Genomic DNA, 20326 nt, shown 5'->3' with positions numbered 1-20326 from the left:
TGCAGGTGCTGGAAGTTCAAAATAAAGCAAAAATTGCTTTAGAGGTGAGTAAAAACTATGAGGGGAATATAAGGTGAATGCATAGTCTTTTTCCCGAGATATGTGATTCAAGAACTAGAGGGCATCGCCAAGTCTCTGCTCACTCCGGATGTTGTCGCCGCTTCACTGACACACACAAGGTTTAAAGGGATATGGGGTAAATACGGATAAATGGGACAAGTTTAGATGGGGCATCTTGATCTGCATGAACAAGTTGGGATGAAGGGCCTGTTTCCATGCTGTAAGACTATGATACATTGTAGAAAGGGTGCAATTGCTCTGGAGAGGATCCAGGGGCGATTTATGAAGATGTTGGCAGGGCTGAATTTTTTTTTTCATTTTGAAGAAAGATTTGATAACTGGGATTGTATTCTCTGCAGCAACGGAGGTGAAGAAAATACTTAGTTGAGGTGAATAATATTATGAGAAATGGACCTGTTTTGCTTAACAAATAATCTAGGAAGGAACTGCAGATGCTGGTTTAAACTGAAGATAGACACTAAAAACTAGAAAAACTCAGCAGGACAGGCAGCATCTCTGGAGAGAGAAAAGGGTGATGTTTCAGGTCGAGACCTTCAGACTGAAGAGGTTGAAAACCAGCCATAAAACACAATGATTGGAGATGTGTGTTGTCCACCTAAGGGCAGAAATCAGATCATGTGTTCATCTTCATTGGTGTGACACCATAATAAATATATTACAGAAAAAAAAATTTAATGGGGTTGCACGGTGGCACAGCGGTAGAGCTGCTGCCTTACTACCACATGGGTTTTCTCTGGATATTACGGTTTCTCCCACATCCGAAAGAAGTGCAGGTTTGTAGGTTAATTGGCTTCTGTAAATTGTCCCTGGCGTGATGGATGGAACTGGTGTATGATAGATTGCTGGTCGGTGTGGACTTGGTGGGTTGAAGGGCTTGTTTCCATATATATGTGTTACATATCTTAATTTCATTGAACCATATATGATTGAATATGTGGCATTATTTTCGTCTTGTTTCTATAGTCAAAGGGCAAGATTGATTGATTTATTTGTGCAGAACAGTGATGGGAGTCCGACTCTTGCCTTGTTTTACTGTGTTTTTCTCTCTCTATATATATATATATATATATATATACATATACATATATGCATACATATATACATATATACATATATACACATACATATATACATATATACATATATACATATATATATATATGCATAACAGCATGAATTATAATCTGATTTCCATACATGAATATAGTCATTCATGTTCTGCACCTGTTGATCAGAGCCTGGCTCTACTGTGGAATGTAATTGGGAATGTAATTCAGCCTAACCTTATTCATACCTAATCCAATTTAAAGCATAAATGTTGCATTAAAAGACTTGCTACATTAACAGCAGAAGAAAGGGGCATCAATCTCCTTCAAAAAGACCTAAAACAGAGGCTCTCAAAGCTGCGCTGAGCGGAGAATTTAAGGAAACTGCGCTAAAAGAAGGATAAAGCAAGAACAGACTACTTCTGCAAAGTTTGTGAAAGGCATTCTCACAAAAGAAAAAAGCGGATCCCTGAAAGCGTCAAAAAAGGCAGTTGAAGGACACATCAGAACCAACCACACTGATGAGTTAAAAGATGAACCGATTTTTGTACCCGCTCAAATCCCACCAATCTCACCCCCACAACATCAATTTGACATCAGCCCCCTCAAGCTGAGTGAGGTAAAAGAAGTAGTGAGGAAGGCAAGAACGGCCTCTGCACCAGGCCCTAATGGTGTTCCGTACTGTGTCTACAAGAATGCCCCAGATATTCTGAAATTCCTCTGGAGGAACATGAGGGTTGCGTGGGAAAAGGAAGTAATCCCCAAAGCCTGGCGAAGCGCAGGGGGAGTGTTGATCCCAAAAGAAAAAAATTCTTCCACCATCGAACAGTTTTTTGTTTTTTTAAAAATTAATTTTATTAGAAGCAATTGTACAAGAATAAATCAATTGACATGAAAGTTATACAATTTTCGTACAGCATTTTTAACATTAATACCTGAATTTTTAAAAAAAAGAGAAAAAAAGCAAAGAATGGAAAAAAAGAAAAAGAAAGGAAAGAAAAGACCCCTAAACTACCAAAGAAGTGCGAGCAGAAAGAAGAGAAATAAGAAAAAGGAAGATGGAAATATACCCTACTATCCTTCCCCCTCAACAACCCCCCCCTCGTGATTTCTCACTCTCAACTCTCACCGAATGTTGGCAGCCCTGACTTTACCCTGGCATCCCAGCCGTGCTGATCCGGGCCAGACTTCCCACACACTCTGGAAGGAACATTGGCATCTCTTTGCTTTTTATTGAGAGGCAGAAAGAAAATTAGGAGAAGATTTTTACGAGGAGGTTTCTGTAACCGGCTTCCGTCTCCGCACTAGTATCTTTGGTCCGCTATGGAATCTTTGGTGCGGAGATGGAAGCCGGTTACGGAAATGGGGTAGAAGATTACCCATGACTCTGCCCATGACCCTACTACATCTTTTTCGTCGAGTGGACTATCTTGCTCCCTATAGGATCTTTGGTCTGAAGAACGGTTTTGGCCTGAAACGTTGCCTATTTCCTTCGTTCCATAGATGCTGCCTCACCCGCTGAGTTTCTCCAGCATTTTGGTCTACCTTCGATTTTCCAGCATCTGCAGTTCCTTCTTAAACATAAATATTCATGTGTGTATATATTTATATTGTGGTATATCGACAAACTGATCTGTTTTGCAGTAAATGCCTACTATGTTCTGTGTGCTGAAGCAAAGCAAGAATTTAATTGTCCTATCAGGGACACATGACAATAAACTCACTTGAATTTGAACTTGAGGCAGCAGGTTTATGAAGTGCTGAACTCTGGCCTTCCGTCGAGTGCTTTTGCAAAGGGTACATTGTGCCTTTAAATGGGAGGCGTCTGGGTTTGATTGACAGCGAGCGAGACCCGAATTCCCGGGACTTTCTACAACTGTCATTCAAAGGCGGCCAGCGAGCGCAGCTCTGGCAGCTCTGGTAGCTCTTGCAGCGGAGATTCAGAGCAAGATGAACCAGGGCGAAAGCAGCAAGAGACGGAGATCCTTCAGCCCTGACAGAGGCAGCCCCAAGCGGAGAGTTTTGCAGTCCAGTAAATCGAATTACCAGGAATGGGACGTAGAGGATGTTTGCCGCTTCCTGCGGATGCAAGGCTTGGGAAAGTTCGAGCAGTTATTTAGAGGCAAGTATGGAACCAGAGAACCGTGCAAACCCTTCCCGGCTTTTTTTTTTTGGGGGTGGGGGGGGGGTGGGGGGGGGGGGGGGGGGGGGGGGGGGGGGGGGGAGCTGGACTGGTCTATCCATGTTTTCTCCAGCGATGCTGTCTGACTTTGCTCTCTATCTTTGGTATAAACCAGTATTCGCAGTTCCTTGTTATTACTGTTCATTCCAACCTTTCCCTGCAATTTTCATCGAAAGAGTTCAAACACATGGCAAAGGCTAGCAGGGAAGCACTTGGAAACATCCTTTACGTTTCGGTGCAATGCCTTGCACGTTTGTTGGTATTAAAGATCTTGTGTTGGGGAATTCCACGGCGAGGCACGCAGACTTTTCTCATCCCATTGATCATTCCGGGTCACCTTTCACTTTCATCAAAAGCCTCGATATTAAATGTGGCGAGTCTAATATTAGTGTGTTATATCGGTGTGTTGTGAGCAGCCGAAACGGCGTCGCCCCGGTAACAAATGGTTTACTACCGGGTTTCAGAACTGGAGATATAGGTTGAAAAGTTTACCATTAAATTTACCACTTGAATTCTCAGTGTTGAAAATGTAATGTCATCCATGCTATCCCCACTAATCAACAGGGTGTTTGGAATATTTGCCTGGGCTATGTGGCTTGGACATGATTCTTATTTGGATGTACACAAAAATGCTGGAGAAACTCAGCGGGTGCAGCAGCATCTATGGAGCGAAGGAACTATGCAACGTTTCGGGCCGAAACCCTTCTTCAGACTGAAAAATTAAGAAGGGTTTCGGCCTTCAGCCTGAAGAAGGGTTTCAGTCTGAAGAAGGGGTTCGGCCCGAAACGTTGCCTATTTCCTTCGCCCCATAGATGCTGCTGCACCCGCTGAGTTTCTCCAGCATTTTTGTGTACCTTCGATTTTCCAGCATCTGCAGTTCCTTCTTAACTTCTTATTTGGATATTGCTTTCACTTTCATTTTCATGTACATCCTCTCATTAGATGCACAGCTTTCGGGCGATGTCTTGCCAATGTTGACGCAACGTGATTTCGAAAAGGCGGGTGTGAGGTAAGCAAAACGTTTGGCTCGGGCCTTTGGGGACAGCAAAGAGGTTCCCGGAAGTGTAGGAAGGAACTGCAGATGCTGGTTTACACCGAAGTTAGATACAAAATGCTGGAATAACTCAGTGGGGCAGGCAGCATGGATAAGAAGGAATGTGTGATGTTTCGGGTAGAGACCCTTCTTCAGACAGAGTCAGGGGAGAGGGAGACACAGATATGGAAGGGTAAGGTGTGAAAATGAGACATCAAAGGGGACGAAGTTCAAGGAAAATGTAGAATAGATCATTGTTAGCTGGGGAAAGACAAAGCATACACAGATAAAATTTAATATCTCGACCTGAAACGTCACCCATTCCCTCTCTGCAGAGATGCTGCCTGTCCCGCTGAGTTACTCAAGCTTTTTGTGTCTGTCTTCAGTTTAAACCAGCATCTGCAGTTCCTTCCTACATAAAATTTAATCAGGACAGTCAGATTGGTCGGAAAGGGAAAGCAAGGGTTACTTGAAGTTAGAGGAGTCAATATTTATACCGCTGGGTTGTAAGTTGCCCAAGTGAAATATGAGGTGCAGCTCCTCCATCAGAAAATGGACAAGGGAGAGCCAGTGGATGTAGAGTACCTGGACTTTCAGAAAGCATTTGATAAGGTCCCACATAGGAGATTAGTGGGCAAAATTAGGGCACATGGTATTGGGGGTAGAGTGCAACACATGGATAGAAAATTGGTTGGCAGGCAGGAAACAGAGTGGGGATTAACGGGTCCCTTTCAGAATGGCAGGCCGTGACTAGTACTGTAACGCAAGGCTCGGTGCTGGGACCGCAGTTATTTACAAAATTCATCAATGATTTGGATGAAGCGATTCAAAGTAACATTAGCAAATTTGCAGATGACACAAAGCTGGGTGGCAGTGTGAATTGTGAGGAGGATGCTATGAGAATGCAGGGTGATTTGGACAGGTTGGGGGAGTGGGCAGATGCATGGCAGATGAAGTTTAATGTGGATAAATGTGAGATTATCCACTTTGGTAGCAAAAACAGGAAGGCAGATTACTATCTAAATGGCGTCGTTGGAAAAAGGGGAAGTACAACGAGATCTGGGTGTCCTTGTTCATCAGTCTATGAAAGTAAGCATGCAGGTTCAGCAGGCAGTGAAGAAAGCGAATGGCATGTTGGCCTTTATAACAAGAGGAGTCGAGTATAGGAGCAAAGAGGTCCTTCTGCAGTTGTACATAGCCCTAGTGAGACCACACCTGGAGTATTGTGTGCAGTTTTGGTCCCCTAATTTGAGGAAGGACATTCTTGCTATTGAGGGGGTGCAGCGTAGGTTTACAAGGTTAATTCCCAGGATGGCGGGACTGTCATATGCTGAGAGAATGGAGCATCTGGGCTTGTACCCTCGGGTTTAGAAGGATTAGAGGGATCTTATTGAAACATATAAGATTGTTAAGGGTTTGGACACGCTAGAGGCAGGAAACATGTTCCCGATGTTGGGGGAGTCCAGAACCACGGTCCACAGTTTAAGAATAAGGGGTAAGCCATTTAGAACGGAGACGAGGAAACACTTTTTCTCACAGAGAGTTGTGAGCCTGTGGAATTCTCTGCCTCAGAGGGTGGTGGAGGCAGGTTCCCTGGATGCTTTCAAGAGAGAGCTGGATAGGGCTCTTAAAGATAGCGGAGTCAGGGGATATGGGGAATAGGCAGGAACGGGGTACTGATTGGGGATGATCAGCCATGATCACATTGAATGGCGGTGCTGGCTCGAAGGGCTGAATGGCCTACTCCTGCACCTATTGTCTATTGTCTAAACCAGATTGAATTCTCGCCTGTATTCATTTTTGTATTTCAATTAAAAAAATGATTGCCAATGGTTCAAAGTCTGGTGTGCTTTGATTCCATAACCAGTTACTAGAGGGGTGCAGAGGGAGCTAAGAAATAATGGTCTTGTCGTGCAAACGGGCACATCGGGCGACTGAGTTGTGCTGACTATCAAGCACACATTTACACCAATCGTTAAGCAACCTACTTTCCCATCAACTTTATAGTAGCCACCTGATCTACCAACCTGTGTGTCTTGGGGGTGTGGGAGGAAATCAGAGCAACTGGAGGAAGCCCATGTGGTCACAGGTAATGTGCAACCTCCACGTAGCATCAGAGTTCGGGATTGAACCTGGAGCAGTGAGACGGTGGCTTTGCCAGCTTTATAATGGTGCTGCTGATCCAAATGGATGGTGAGGGATGTACTCTGTAGTATATCTGAGTCTTTGCATTGCCTGGGAGGTAACTGTCATTGCTACTTTATTTTCGATCTAGCATCCTGGGAGACCGATTAAAACTGATCAAGTGCATTAATATGCTCTGGCAGAACCCTATTGACGCAAAGGTAAGATGATATTCCTGACAGGGCATTAAACCACCACTGGGTTTTGGTTGATTATCACGTGGGCGCAGCCTCTGGAGAATTGATGAGCCTTCAAATATCCTGTGACCCCACCTATGTGATAGTTGCACGGCAGTAGTTGTTGCCTTGCAGCGCCAGGGACCTGGGTTTGATCCTGATTACAGGTGCTGTCTGCATGGAGTTTTTATTTTCTCCGTGACTGGGTGGGCTTTCTCCGGGTGCTCCCACACTCCAAAGACGCAGAGGTTTGCAGGTTAATTGGCTATGGTGAATAAACCTGTAAATTGTCGCTAGTGTGTAAGATAGTGCAAATGCACGAGGTGATCGCTGGTCAGCATGGTCTCGATGGGCCAAAGGGGCTGCTTCCACATCATATCTAAAGTCTAAAGATATGATTTAGAACCTTTTAAAAGGTGGGTGGCCATGCATGAATGAGGGATTGTTAGACTGCAATTAATCTAGTGAGGTTCGAGCTCCTGGCAAAGGCAGGGGCTCACGGCTCCCCAGAAAAGGGGGTTGGGCATATGAATTGGATGCCATCTTAATAAATGAAGGGGGTTCAATGGTGAAGGTGTCATTGATAAGGGAACAGAAAATAAAAACTTTGCTTCACGGTAAGAAGAATGAAAGAAAAATGTAGAACAAAACATGGCATGCTGAACAAACTCAGCGGATCAGGCAGCATCTAAGGAGTGAATGAGCAGGCGACATTTCTGATTGGAACCATTCATTCTGGAATGTGGAACCTTTCTCCCTCTTAGAAGCCATGATAGAACAAAAAAAAGGAAAATGATGGGGAAAAACCCAGCGTGAAAGGCAGCGCATGGAGAATGATAAATTACCTAGATTTATTTAATGGGAAACATAAACACAATGTGGGGGAAGGGGGTAGAAGGTAAAGATTCATAGGCAGGTGAGGAGGGGATTGGTTTGCTCTTGGGCCTGGTCAAACTGTAGATGTTTGTTTATATCAAAGAAGGTGCTGGACCTGAAACATCGTCCATCCGTTTTCACCAAATAGGCTGTGGGCCGAGCATCAAAAAATGTGTCTAGAAATCCATTTTCGTGACCCACGTCTCAGAACGACATTAAAATTTGCACAGATTTAGATGAAATATAATTGAGAAGGAAGTCATAACTCGCCAGTGCCAAAAGTTGTACATTAATTAATTAAACTAATTAGAAAATGAGATCGGAAAAGTAACCGCCATCTAGTGTCCAATGCCCATATTACACCATGGGGAGCCTATTTCCGTGTTGCAGTCTATTTAAACTATATTATTATACCAGATATATGTATATATCTTGTGAATATTACTATAATCATATATAATTATGTATAATTGTATTCTATAAAAATAATATAATGAATATAATTGTAATTTTTTTTTGAATGAGACTGCCGCAGAGGTCCTGCTCCTGAACCAGCCTAATTAATAGGTCAGGGCAGTTCTTCTGGGTTTCCCCGTTTACTGAACCCCACTGACTGCCGGTGTGCAGAGTGGGGGTCACGGCCATAGTGGGACTGGGGCAGTGCCAGGTTGGGGGAAGGCTAAGGCAGGAAAATGCCTAACCCTAACTCGTCCCCCTCCCAGAGCTGCCCAAGGCTGGAGCTGGAGTCGCTTTGGGACCGGCTGTGTGCTCCGTACTTTGGCCCCGCAGCGCGTCCATCTCGGCAAGCATGCGGTGGCGATGGAGGGGGGCAGCACTGCCTTGCACGTCGCCCGGGCCGCCTTCAGCACCCAGATAGCGCCGACTCCATCAGACCGCCTGCTCGCTTGCTGCAACACTGGCCGGCAGACAGCCCGACCGACTCCTAGTAGCACTCACCGGAGGCCCGGCCCAACACTCACCTCCCGGCGTCCTAACCCTCACCTCCCGGCAGCCCAACGCTCACCACCTGGTGACCTAACACTCACCTCCCGAAGGCCCGGCCCAACGCTCACCACCGGCCAGACAGACAGACCCTAATCCTAACCCTAGCTCTACGTTTGTTATTTATCGTTTTTATTTACCAGTACGTATTATAAAGATAAATCAAATGAAGAACGAAATTATCAGCAAGGTTAGCATTACCTTTATCCTTGGAAACCTTGCTATTGCTATTGATGTAATGAGGAGGCAGCCATTATCCCAGCGTCCTCGCTGCCTAGCGACCATAAAACAAAGTGCGAGATTGACCAATTTGCTTCTGATCTCAATGGCAAACATGCATTGATTGGGCAATTACTACTCAGAAAATTTGAGTTGTTTCTCATATTTCTTAAAAAATGTGCAGGTTTTGTTCTTGACGAGTTTCAGGTATGATTTATATAATATTTTTACACAATATATTAAAAATTCAGGTAGTTCTGTGAGTTGGGTCACGAAACTAAACGAAAAAGCTCCTCGGCACACAGCCTAAAAGATGCTGCCTGACCCGCTGAGTTACTCCAGCACCTTGTGTCTATCTTGGATATTTAAATATAGAACTTTGTAAACACCATAATAACTAATACTGTTAAGTCAAAAACAATGCCCCCAAGTTTGAAGCTTATTTGGAGGTTGTAGTGTTTAAAAGCCTGATGGTTGCAGGGAAGAAGCTTTTCCTGAACCTGGACGTTACAGTTTTCAGGCTCCTGTAACTGTACTCCGATGGCAGGAGTGAAACGGGCCACAGTGGTGTGGGCCTCTGATGATGCTGGCTATCTTTCTGAGACAATGACTCCTACAAATCACTTAAAAAGATTAACAGAGAACATTGACTTCCCTGCAGGTGTTCAACGATCCGATTCACGGCCACATTGAGATGCACCCACTGCTCGTCCGCATCATTGACACCCCGCAGTTCCAGAGGCTTCGCTTCATTAAGCAGCTCGGAGGGACCTACTTCGTCTACCCTGGGGCTTCTCACAACCGCTTTGAGCACTCCATCGGGTAAGGACCAGGCGAGCAATTCTGGAATGTGTAGGAAGGAACTGCAGATGCTGGTTTATACGGAAGATAGACACAAAAGCTGGGTCAGGCAGCATCTCTGGAGATAAAGAATAGGAGGCATTTTGGATCGGAACCCTTCATCAGACTGAAAGGCAATTATCCTACAAACACGCATGTCATTGGGAAGTGGGAGGAAACCGGGGCACTTGGTGAAAACCCGCGCGGTCATTGGGAAACCTACAAACTCCGTACAGACAGCACCTGCAGTGTGAAGAAATTAATTTAGAGGGAAATTAATGGACAATGAATAGTGGAGTCTTCGCAGATTTGCTTCGAGATTTTATTGCATGATATCATGGAGCGATAGCCGCAGTACACTGCTCACCAGTTCTCTGACTTCACAACAGAATTAGCCGACAGTTATACTGTGCAGTAAACAACGTTTGTTAGATACTACTCTACGAAAATATTCTATTAACTACATTGGTTTAATTAGTCATTCATAACATACTTTTGCTTATGTTAATCTTATTCAACAACAGATGGTTAATACAAATCAAACACAATACAAGGGCCTTGAAATAGGTGGTAGTCCAGGTGGGGTGGGGGTGGTGGGAGGTGAAGAAGGGGTGTGGGGGAGGAAGGAGAGGGGTGTGGAGGGAGTTGGTTTGAGGTTACCTAAAATTGGAGACTTCAATGTTCATTCCGTTGTAAGCTACCTAAAGTGCTCATAAGGAATATGAGGTGTTCTTCCTCCAGTTTGCGGGTCAGCCACCTTCCACTGTCTCATTCAACATGTATTTTAACTTGCATTGTGACCTATTTGTTCCAATATATCCGATCTGTCTGCAACCTGAGTGTTTTATCTTGCTATAAAATTCTCATTCTCTGGTCCTTTTCAAGAGCTCTTTGTCTCACCTCACCTCTGAGCGTGTGGATTCCTTTGATCTAAGGTTAATACCTCTCTCTTCGTGTGCCAAGTTGCAAAGATCTAGCATTGTCTCCCACAGCCTCTCCAGTTTTATTGCCTTTTTGTCATCTTAAGCTACTCCTTTAAACCTCTCCTAGTGCAGAGCTTTATTGCTCTTCTGAAAGCATCTCAACTCTTATCAGAATGGGGCGGTCATGGTGGCGCAGGGGTAGAGTTGCTGCCTTACAGCGAATGCAGCGCCGGACCTGAGTTCGATCCCGACTATGTGTGCTGTCTGTACGGAGTTTGTACGTTCTCCCCATGAACTGCGTGTGTTTTCTCCGAGAATTTTGGTTCCCTCCCACACTCCAAAGATGTACAGGTTTGTAGGTTAACTGGCTTGGTAAATGTAAAAATTGTCCCTAGTGGGATAGTGTTAATGTGCGGGGTGATCGCTGGTCGGCGTGGACCTGTTGGGCCGAAGGGCCTGTTTCCGCGCTGTATCTTCAAAATAAACTAAAACATTTAGAGTGGAAAAATTTAGGTTTATTACACAATAGGTGAGGTATTGTGGGATGTGGCGTGTGTTGCTTGCACTATCTTTCCTATCTGAGAGTATTTATTCATCCAGAGTGCAATACTTTTCCTAAATTTATTTTTTGAGGGGATAATTTTCACAAGGTTATTTAACGTTGAGCTTCTAAACTAACCATTAGCATCTAAACTAAACTATTTCACCAGTAGTGGTGTTAAGGATTCTGCCATAGCATTGATCTATGGGGCGAATGGACCATTACAATGCTGTTTTTCTTGGCTAAACTAAACAATCAAGCCAGATACAAGTACAAAAGGTAAACCAAAGAGAAAGATGGTGTAGAATATATTCTGCAGGAAAACAGGTACCAGAGAACATGGCCATAATGATGTAGGCTAGAGATTTGTGATAATACCCGAGCTTATGGAAAGACTGTGCAGAAGCCTGACAATAGAGGGGAGTAAACTGTTTCTGAGTCTGGTACTATGTGCTTTCAAGCTTCTGTTTTTTCTGCTTGACGGGAATAGAGAGAAGAAGGTATGATCGGGTTGGGAGAGGTCTTTTTTTTTATGTTGGCTGCGTGAATTGTAGATGGAGTCAATGGTTGGGAGTGCAAACTCCACACAGACAACACCCAAGGTTGAGATCAAACCCAAATCTTTGGTGCTGTGAGGCAACAGCTCTACCAGCTGTGCCACTGTGCCGCTCCCTATGCATATTTATTCACAATATTATCTGATTTAATTGTATGCAAACAGAGGCTTTTTGCAGGACGATTGAACACGTGACAATAATAAACCTGAACGGAGGGATCGATTTTTTGAAAATCTACATTTGAAGGTTGTTGATGAATAAAAGCTTGTGTGTCTTTATTCTATAGTTGTGTCTTTGTCCCGCAGTGTGGCATATCTGGCAGGACAGCTGGTCAAAGCACTCTGTGGTCGGCAACCAGAACTTCAGATTAACCATCGAGACATCCTGTGTGTTCAGATCGCCGGACTCTGCCACGATCTAGGTGAGGGAGCGGCTCTTTAGCCCAAGAGAAATAAGGCTGATTAGTAAGGGTACACAAAATTGCTGGGGAAACTCAGCGGGTGCAGCAGCATCTATGGAGCGAAGGAAATAGGCGACGTTTCGGGCCGAAACCCTTCTTCAGACTGATGGGGGGTGGGGGAGGGGGAGAAGGAAGGAAAAGGGGAGGAGGAGGAGGAGCCCGAGGGCGGGCGGGCGGATGTGAGGGTGGGAGGAGACAGCTAGAGGGTTAAGGAAGGGGAGGAGACAGCAAGGGCTAGCAAAATTGGGAGAATTCAATGTTAATGCCATCCGGACGCAAGGTCCCCAGACGGAATATGAGGTGCTGTTCCTCCAATTTCCGCTGTTGCTCACTCTGGCAATGGAGGAGACCCAGGACAGAGAGGTCGGATTGGGAATGGGAGGGGGAGTTGAAGTGCTGAGCCACCGGGAGTTCAGGTAGGTTATTGCGGACTGAGCGGAGGTGTTCGGCGAAACGATCGCCCAACCTACGCTTAGTCTCCCCGATGTAAATCAGCTGACATCTAGAGCAGCGGATGCAGTAGATGAGGTTGGAGGAGATACAGGTGAACCTTTGTCGCACCTGGAACGACTGTATGGGTCCTTGAATGGAGTCGAGGGGGGAGGTGAAGGGACAGGTGTTGCATTTCTTGCGGTTGCAACGGAAAGTGCCCGGGGAGGGGGTGGTGCGGGAGGGAAGGGAAGAATTGACGAGGGAGTTGCTGAGGGAGCGGTCTTTGCGGAAGGCAGACATGGGGGGAGATGGGAAGATGTGGCGAGTGGTGGGGTCACGTTGGAGGTGGCGGAAATGGTGGAGGATTATGTGTTGTATTTGCAGGCTGGTGGGGTGAAAGGTGAGGACCAGAGGGACTCTGCCCTTGTTGCGAGTGCGGGGATGGGGAGAGAGAGCAGTGTTAAGGGGTATGGATGAGACCCTGGTGTGAGCCTCATCTATGGTGGCGGAGGGGAATCCCCGTTCCCTGAAGAACGAGGACATTTCCGATGCCCTGGTATGGAGGAGGAATTGGGAGTAGTCCGCCTACGCCGCATCTGTTCCCAGGACATCCCCTACTCCCAATTCCTCCACCTACGCCGCATCTGTTCCCAGGATGAGACATTCCATACCAGGGCATCGGAAATGTCCTCGTTCTTCAGGGAACGGGGATTCCCCTCCGCCACCATAGATGAGGCTCACACCAGGGTCTCATCTATACCCCTTAACACTGCTCTCTCTCCCCATCCCCGCACTCGCAACAAGGGCAGAGTCCCTCTGGTCCTCACCTTTCCCCCCACCAGCCGGCAAATACAACACATAATCCTCCGCCATTTCCGCCACCTCCAACGTGACCCCACCACTCGCCACATCTTCCCATCTCCCCCCATGTCTGCCTTCCGCAAAGACCGCTCCCTCCGCAACTCCCTCGTCAATTCTTCCCTTCCCTCCCGCACCACCCCCTCCCCGGGCACTTTCCGTTGCAACCGCAAGAAATGCAACACCTGTCCCTTCACCTCCCCCCTCGACTCCATTCAAGGACCCAAGCAGTCGTTCCAGGTGCGACAAAGGTTCACCTGTATCTCCTCCAACCTCATCTACTGCATCCGCTGCTCTAGATGTCAGCTGATTTACATCGGGGAGACTAAGCGTAGGTTGGGCGATCGTTTCGCCGAACACCTCCGCTCAGTCCGCAATAACCTACCTGAACTCCCGGTGGCTCAGCACTTCAACTCCCCCTCCCATTCCCAATCCGACCTCTCTGTCCTGGGTCTCCTCCATTGCCAGAGTGAGCAACAGCGGAAATTGGAGGAACAGCACCTCATATTCCGTCTGGGGACCTTGCGTCCGGATGGCATTAACATTGAATTCTCCCAATTTTGCTAGCCCTTGCTGTCTCCTCCCCTTCCTTAACCCTCTAGCTGTCTCCTCCCACCCTCACATCCGCCCGCCAGCCCTCGGGCTCCTCCTCCTCCTCCCCTTTTCCTTCCTTCTCCCCCCCCCACCCCCCATCAGTCTGAAGAAGGGTTTCGGCCCGAAACGTCGCCTATTTCCTTCGCTCCATAGATGCTGCTGCACCCGCTGAGTTTCCCCAGCAATTTTGTGTACCTTCGATATTCCAGCATCTGCAGTTCCTTTTTGAACACTGATTAGTAAGGGTGTCTGGGTTATGGGGAGATGGCACGAGAGTGAGGTTGAGGGGGAAAGAGAGATCAGCCATGATTGAATGGCGGAGTAGACTTGATGGACCGAAAGGCCGAATGCTGTTCCTTGAACTTATGAAGGGAAAGACCTCAAATCCAGTATACAGCTTATGGTAAACCAGGCAAAATGATGCACAACCAGGCCTAGTTACCTGACACAGTGACCTGGACTCTCATCCCTGTGCATTGTTGAGGGCGGGCTGCACTGTTGGAGGAGATGACATTTTAAATTCTGCTCCTTCTAATGATTCAAGTTTCTTTCCATCTCAACATTGACCTTTAGACAAAATGTTGGAGTAACTCTGCAGGACAGGCAGCATTTCTAGATAGAAGGAATGGGTGACGTTTCGGGTTGAGTCCCTTCTTCAGAAGTCTGAAAGGTCTCAACCCGAAACATCACCCATTCGCTCTATCCCTCTGTCCCATAGAGTTACTCCAGCATTTTGTGTCTATCTTCGGTTTAAATCAATATCTGCAGTTCCTTCCTTCAACATTGACTTTTCTTTTGTTCTCCAGGTCATGGGCCTTTCTCACACCTGTTTGATGGAAAATTTATTCCTCAGAGGAGGAAAAATAAATGGAAGGTAATGCAACCTGCAGTCTCCGTTTACGGGTGCGTGTTACGTGAAACGTGGCAATGGGCGCATGCAGTGATCCCATCTCCAGCGATGGTAGTAAAGAAAGCAAACTCAATGCTAGCATTTATTTAAAGAGAGCTTGTATACGAAAACGGATGTAATGCTGAGGCTCTATAAGGCGCTGGTCAGGCCGCATTTTGAATATTGTGCGCAATTTTGGGCACCATATCTGAGGAAGGATGTGCTGGCCCTGGAGAGGGTCCAGAGGAGGTTTACAAGAATTATCCCAGTAATGAGTAGTTTAACCTATGATGAGCGTTTATCGGCACAGGGCCTGTACTCGCTGGATTTTAGAAGAATGAGGGAGGACCTCATTGAAACATACTGAATAGTGAAAGGCTTGGATAGAGTGGATGTGTATAGGTAGTTTCCACTAGTGGGAGAGTCTAAGATTAGAGGTCCAAGCCTCAGAATTAAAGGTGGTGAGGAGAAATGTCTTTGGTCAGAGGGTGGTGAATCTGTGGAATTCTTTGCCACAGACGGCTGTGGAGGCCAAGTCAATGGATATTTATAAGGCAGATTCTTGATTAGTGCAGGTGTCAGAGGTTGTGGGGAGAAGGCAGGAGAATGGGGTTTGGAGGGAGAGATACAGTAGATCAGCCATGATTGAATGGCAAAGTGGACTTGTTGGGCCGAATGGCAGTATTCTACTCCTATCACAAGACTTTTATGCCATGACTAGACCAAGTGGGACCCGTTGGGTCCCGTCCCCTCAATGCGCGGTGGGGGTGGGGGCGGCCTGTGTCGTCACATACACACACACACACACACACACACACACACACTAACCCACCCCCCCCCCCCCACACACACACACGCACTAACCCGCCCCCCCCCCATGATATATTAATATTATTAATTTGCTCCTTTTCCCCGATTCCCCCACCCTATCCACTCACGCTAGCCCCCAACTGCGCAGGCGTGGTTAGAGAGAGAGAGGATGAAGGGGGTAGAGATTGAGGGGTGGGGGGGGCGCGGCATTCGTGGAAACACGTGAAGGTTGCAATCCAAGATACTAGAGGACCAAGATAGACCAATCCTACAAAATCCAATGGACTGACGTGTAGTACGCAACGGAACGTCATTTCCGCCATCTTTGGTTGCAATCTCCCACCCCTGTCCTACTGTGATGTCATATGTAAATGAGATCCATTGTGATTGGACGTCCATGAGATTCAATGGAGAGTGCTGCAAGAGTCTCCCACTGAAAATAAGTTAATTTTTTGAAATAAACGATTAAAACTTAAAAAACATTTGGAAATATAAGTGGAAACGCGACGGGATATTTATCCCGTCGAGGGAAAAAATGGGAGTAGCATGTGTGAAAATGGGAAGGCTGTGGCCAAGCGTTTTGGAAGAAGATACGAATTAAGGAGATTAAAAGAAAGTCAACACAACCCTGCATAGACACGGAAATTTAGAATGTTGAGAACAAAGAAGAGTTTTAGTATAATACTAGACCAAGTGCAGACCCATTGGGTCTGTTCCCCCAACGTGCGGTTGTGGGGGGGGGGGAGGCGGCATGCAGCGTCACACACACTAACTACCCCCCCGCACTCACGCTAATTACCCCCCTTGATATTATATTAATATTATTAATTTGCTCCTTTTACCCCATAACCACCCTATCTACTGACGCATAGCCCCCAACTTGCAGTCGCATCTGGAGGGGGGGGGGGGGGGGGGGGGTAGAGAGTGAGGGCAGAGAGAAGGGGCAGAGACACAGAGTGAGGGGCAAGAGGGAGAGGGGGTGGCGAGGAGGAGAGGAGGGAGGGTGGGTGAGGGGAAAGGTGGGGGTGGAGGGGAGGAGAGAGTGAGGGGGGGAGAGGTGAGGGGAGGGGGGGAAGAGGGGAGGGGGAGAGGTGGGGAGCAGGGAGGGTGGAGGGAAGGGGGTAGGGGTGTGTTGAGGGGAGGGGGGAGTGGGAGAAAGACGGGGAGGGGAGGGGGGAGTGAGGGGGTGTGCTGAGAGGTGGGGTGAGGAGCAGGGAGGGGGAGGGGGTGGAGGGAAGGGGTATGTGGAGGGGAGGGACGGTGGGGGAGGGGAGGAGGGGGAAAGGAGAGGGGGGGAGAGGTGGAGGGAAGGGGGTAGGGGTGTGTGGAGGGGAGGGGGGTTTAGGGGAGGGACGGTAGGGGAGGCGATGGAGGGGAGGAGTGGGAGAAAAAGAGGGGAGAAAGAGAGAGGGGGTTGAGGAGAGGGGGGAGAGAGGAGAGGGGGGTGAGGTGAGGGGAGGTGGGGAGCAGGGAGGGGGTGGAGGGAAGGGGGTAGGGGTGTGGAAGGGAGGTGCTTTTAGGGGAGGGACTGGTGGGGGAGGGGTGGAGGGGGAGAGGAGGGGGGGGGGGGAGAGGAGGGGGGGGGGGAGAGGAGGGGGGGGGGGGAGAGGAGGGGGGGGGGGAGAGGAGGGGGGGGGGGGGAGAGGAGGGGGGGGGGAGAGGAGGGGGGGGGGAGAGGAGAGTGAGTGCCTTTTTATTTCAACCCAAACCCCCCAAACAACCATTTGCAGGCAGTGCTTTTTTACTTTAACCATATTTTCATTTTCAAACCACATTAAGGGTACTTACAGTTGTGTGGACATGTGTTCAGTGGTATTCACAGCTCAGAGAAACGTGACCCTCTGCCTTCCTCCAGCTTGCAGACTAATTGAGGCACACCACTTCCTGGTTTTATAGTCCATCCCCCCTGCCGCCAGCGGGGGCAGCAGAGAGAATGGGGAATTTTGTAAAATCATTAATATCTCTGTCATTTTTCATCGACTGGAAAAATCCTCGGCACACATGCGGCGGAGGGGGGCTCTGAGCGAGGTGGCCAAAAATGACGGCCGTAGGTGGCGGCGTTCTCTCGGAAATAGCAGCACAGATCGCCAAAACGGGTCAAGAACAGACTTTTAGTAATATAGATAGACTAGACCAAGTGGGACCCGTTGGGTCCCGTTGTGGGGGGCGGGGGTGTGGGGGGGGGGGGGGGGGACTGCGGCGTCACACAAAATAACCACCCCCCACACACATACACACTAACCACCCCACACACAGAAGCCGAGTCTTTTGAATACCGATGGGGGAGGGGTCGGGGAGGGTGTCACTCGCAGCGCGTGGAAGAAGGGCGCACGGAGCAGACCCAAAGTGACGTCAGCGAAAAACAGTGGGTTTTAAATTCAAAGTTTTGTCAGATTTGTTCAGTAATGACCCGAGAAATAAAGCGCGTAATTTTGAGATAAGGCGTTTTTTGAATCCACGGGGAAAATCTCTACCGGAAGATGTGCGTACGCACTCACACACACACACTTTTTTACTCTCCTTTTTTTCTCACTCTTTTTTTTTTCTTTCTCTCTCTCTCTCTCTCTCTTTCTCTCTCTCTCTCTCTCTTTCTCTCTCTCTCTTTCTCTCTCTTTAATGGGATGTGGGCCAAATACAGCCAGGTGGGACCAGTGCGTCTTGGTCGTAGGCAAGTTGAGCTGAAGGGCCTGTTCCTGTGCTGTATAATAATAATAATAAATTTTTTTAATGGGCGCCTTTCATACATCTCAAGGACACCTTACATAGTAATCGGAATAAAACATATAATCGGAATAAAACAAGTAATTAAAGACATCACAGTGACACAAATTAAAAACAGAATTCAATCCAAAAACAGAAAATCAAAAACACAGTGTGAAAGGAGAGCAGCGGCAGCCAAAGCGCGCCAGCGTCCACTCTCTCTTTACGGCAGCCATCTTGGACACAGACCTACAGGACTACAATTAGACAAAAAAATCATCCCCCCACAGTGGGTAGCACTGTGGAGGAAGGCACAATGTCCAGTCCCCACCCCATGTTCACCCCAAAGTCAGGCCTATTGAGGCCACCGCAATTGCCTGTACGGAGGCCCGATGTCCCTGGCCGTTCTCACCGGGTGGTCTTGCCCCGGCGTCGGGAGAGTCCTTTCGGCTGTATGACTGACTAAAGCAGTTTGCACTCGTTAAATCTGTGTATGTTGCTTTGCACCCTCGATCAATGGTCTTGATCGGCCTGAAGAAGGGTCCTGACCCAAAATGTTGTCTGTCCATTCCCTCCACACATGTTGCCTGAACCACTGTTCCTCCAGCACTTTGCCTAAACTTTAATTGCTACTAATGTGCATTGAATGATATTTCATTCCCTTCTCTGAATTGAGCTTCTAAACTAAACTTTAACTTGGTGCAGCATGAAGATGCTTCGTTGGACATGTTTGACCACTTGATCAACACCAACGGGCTGGAAGTTGTGCTATTGAGCTATGGCTTGGTGTTACCAGAAGACGTGAAGTTTATAAAAGAACAGATCCAAGGCCGACCAATAGAAGGAAATGGAGCTGGTGACGGTTCTGAAGCGGTAAGTGATACATTGGCGCAGTTGTAGACTTGCTGCCTTGCAGCGCTAGAGACCCAGGTTCGATCCTGACTATGGGTGCAGTCTGTACGTAGTTTGTACGTTCTCCCTGTGACCTGTGTGGGTTTGCCCCAAGTGCTCCAGTTTCCTCCCACACTCCAATGACATGACAATTTTAAGAGTACAGAATCTTTATGTCCCTGTTCGGTTGAAAGGAAATCGTAAAAATTGTAAAGAGCCATGGTTTTTAAGGGAAATTGGACACTTGGTTCGGAAAAAGAGGGAGATCTACAATAGTTATAGGCAGCATGGAGTAAATGAGGTGCTTGAGGAGTATAAAGAATGTAAAAAGAATCTTAAGAAAAAAAATTAGAAAAGCTAAAAGAAGATATGAGGTTGCTTTGGCAAGTAAGGTAAAAGTAAATCCGAAGGGTTTCTACCGCTATATTAATAGCAAAAGGATAACGAGGGATAAAATTGGTCCATTAGAGAGTCAGAGTGGCCAACTATCTGCAGAGCCAAAAGAGATGGGGGAGATATTGAACAGTTTCTTTTCTTCGGTATTCACCAAGGAGAAGGATATTGAATTATGTGAGGTAAGGGAAACAAGTAGAGTAGCTATGGAAACTATGAGGATCAAAGAAGAGGAAGTACTGACACTTTTGAGAAATATAAAAGTGGATAAGTCTCCAGGTCCGGACAGGATATTCCCTAGGACATTGAGGGAAGTTAGTGTAGAAATAGCAGGGGCTATGGCAGAAATATTTCAAATGTCATTAGAAACGGGAATAGTGCCGGAGGATTGGCGTACTGCGCATGTTGTTCCATTGTTTAAAAAGGGGTCTAAGAGTAAACCTAGCAATTATAGACCTGTTAGTTTGACGTCAGTGGTGGGCAAATTAATGGAAAGAATACTTAGAGATAATATATATAAGCATCTGGATAAACAGGGTCTGATTAGGAACAGTCAACATGGATTTGTGCCTGGAAGGTCATGTTTAACTAATCTTCTTGAATTTTTTGAAGATGTTACTCGGGAAATTGATGAGGGTA

General features: G+C 47.1%; 2 protein-coding genes across 6 annotated transcripts in view; one reads left to right on the top strand and one right to left on the bottom strand.

The window, feature by feature from the left end:
• The window catches only part of LOC116986351 (glutathione synthetase-like), a 54889-nt gene extending 41192 nt beyond the window's left edge, over window positions 1-13697 (bottom strand). For both annotated transcript variants that reach the window (XM_033041801.1, XM_033041803.1), the window contains exon 1: window positions 13693-13697. In XM_033041801.1, coding sequence (XP_032897692.1) covers window positions 13693-13697 — 5 coding nt within the window. The remainder of the gene's footprint in view (window positions 1-13692) is intronic.
• LOC116986350 (deoxynucleoside triphosphate triphosphohydrolase SAMHD1-like) overlaps window positions 2738-20326 on the top strand; it is a 132174-nt gene continuing 114585 nt past the window's right edge. For 2 of the 4 annotated variants that reach the window (XM_033041800.1, XM_033041799.1), the window contains exons 1-7: window positions 2738-3249; window positions 4252-4318; window positions 6618-6687; window positions 9461-9621; window positions 11966-12081; window positions 14811-14878; window positions 19109-19276. In XM_033041800.1, coding sequence (XP_032897691.1) covers window positions 3078-3249; window positions 4252-4318; window positions 6618-6687; window positions 9461-9621; window positions 11966-12081; window positions 14811-14878; window positions 19109-19276 — 822 coding nt within the window. In that variant the 5' untranslated portion in view covers window positions 2738-3077. The remainder of the gene's footprint in view (window positions 3250-4251; window positions 4319-6617; window positions 6688-9460; window positions 9622-11965; window positions 12082-14810; window positions 14879-19108; window positions 19277-20326) is intronic. The other 2 variants (XM_033041797.1, XM_033041798.1) reach the window with 2 other exon arrangements.

Source organism: Amblyraja radiata, chromosome 23 (genome assembly GCF_010909765.2).
Source record: "Amblyraja radiata isolate CabotCenter1 chromosome 23, sAmbRad1.1.pri, whole genome shotgun sequence".
Lineage (NCBI taxonomy): Eukaryota > Metazoa > Chordata > Chondrichthyes > Rajiformes > Rajidae > Amblyraja > Amblyraja radiata.
The sequence above is the reverse complement of the archived record's forward strand: the minus strand, read 5'-3'. Positions and strand labels throughout refer to the sequence as shown.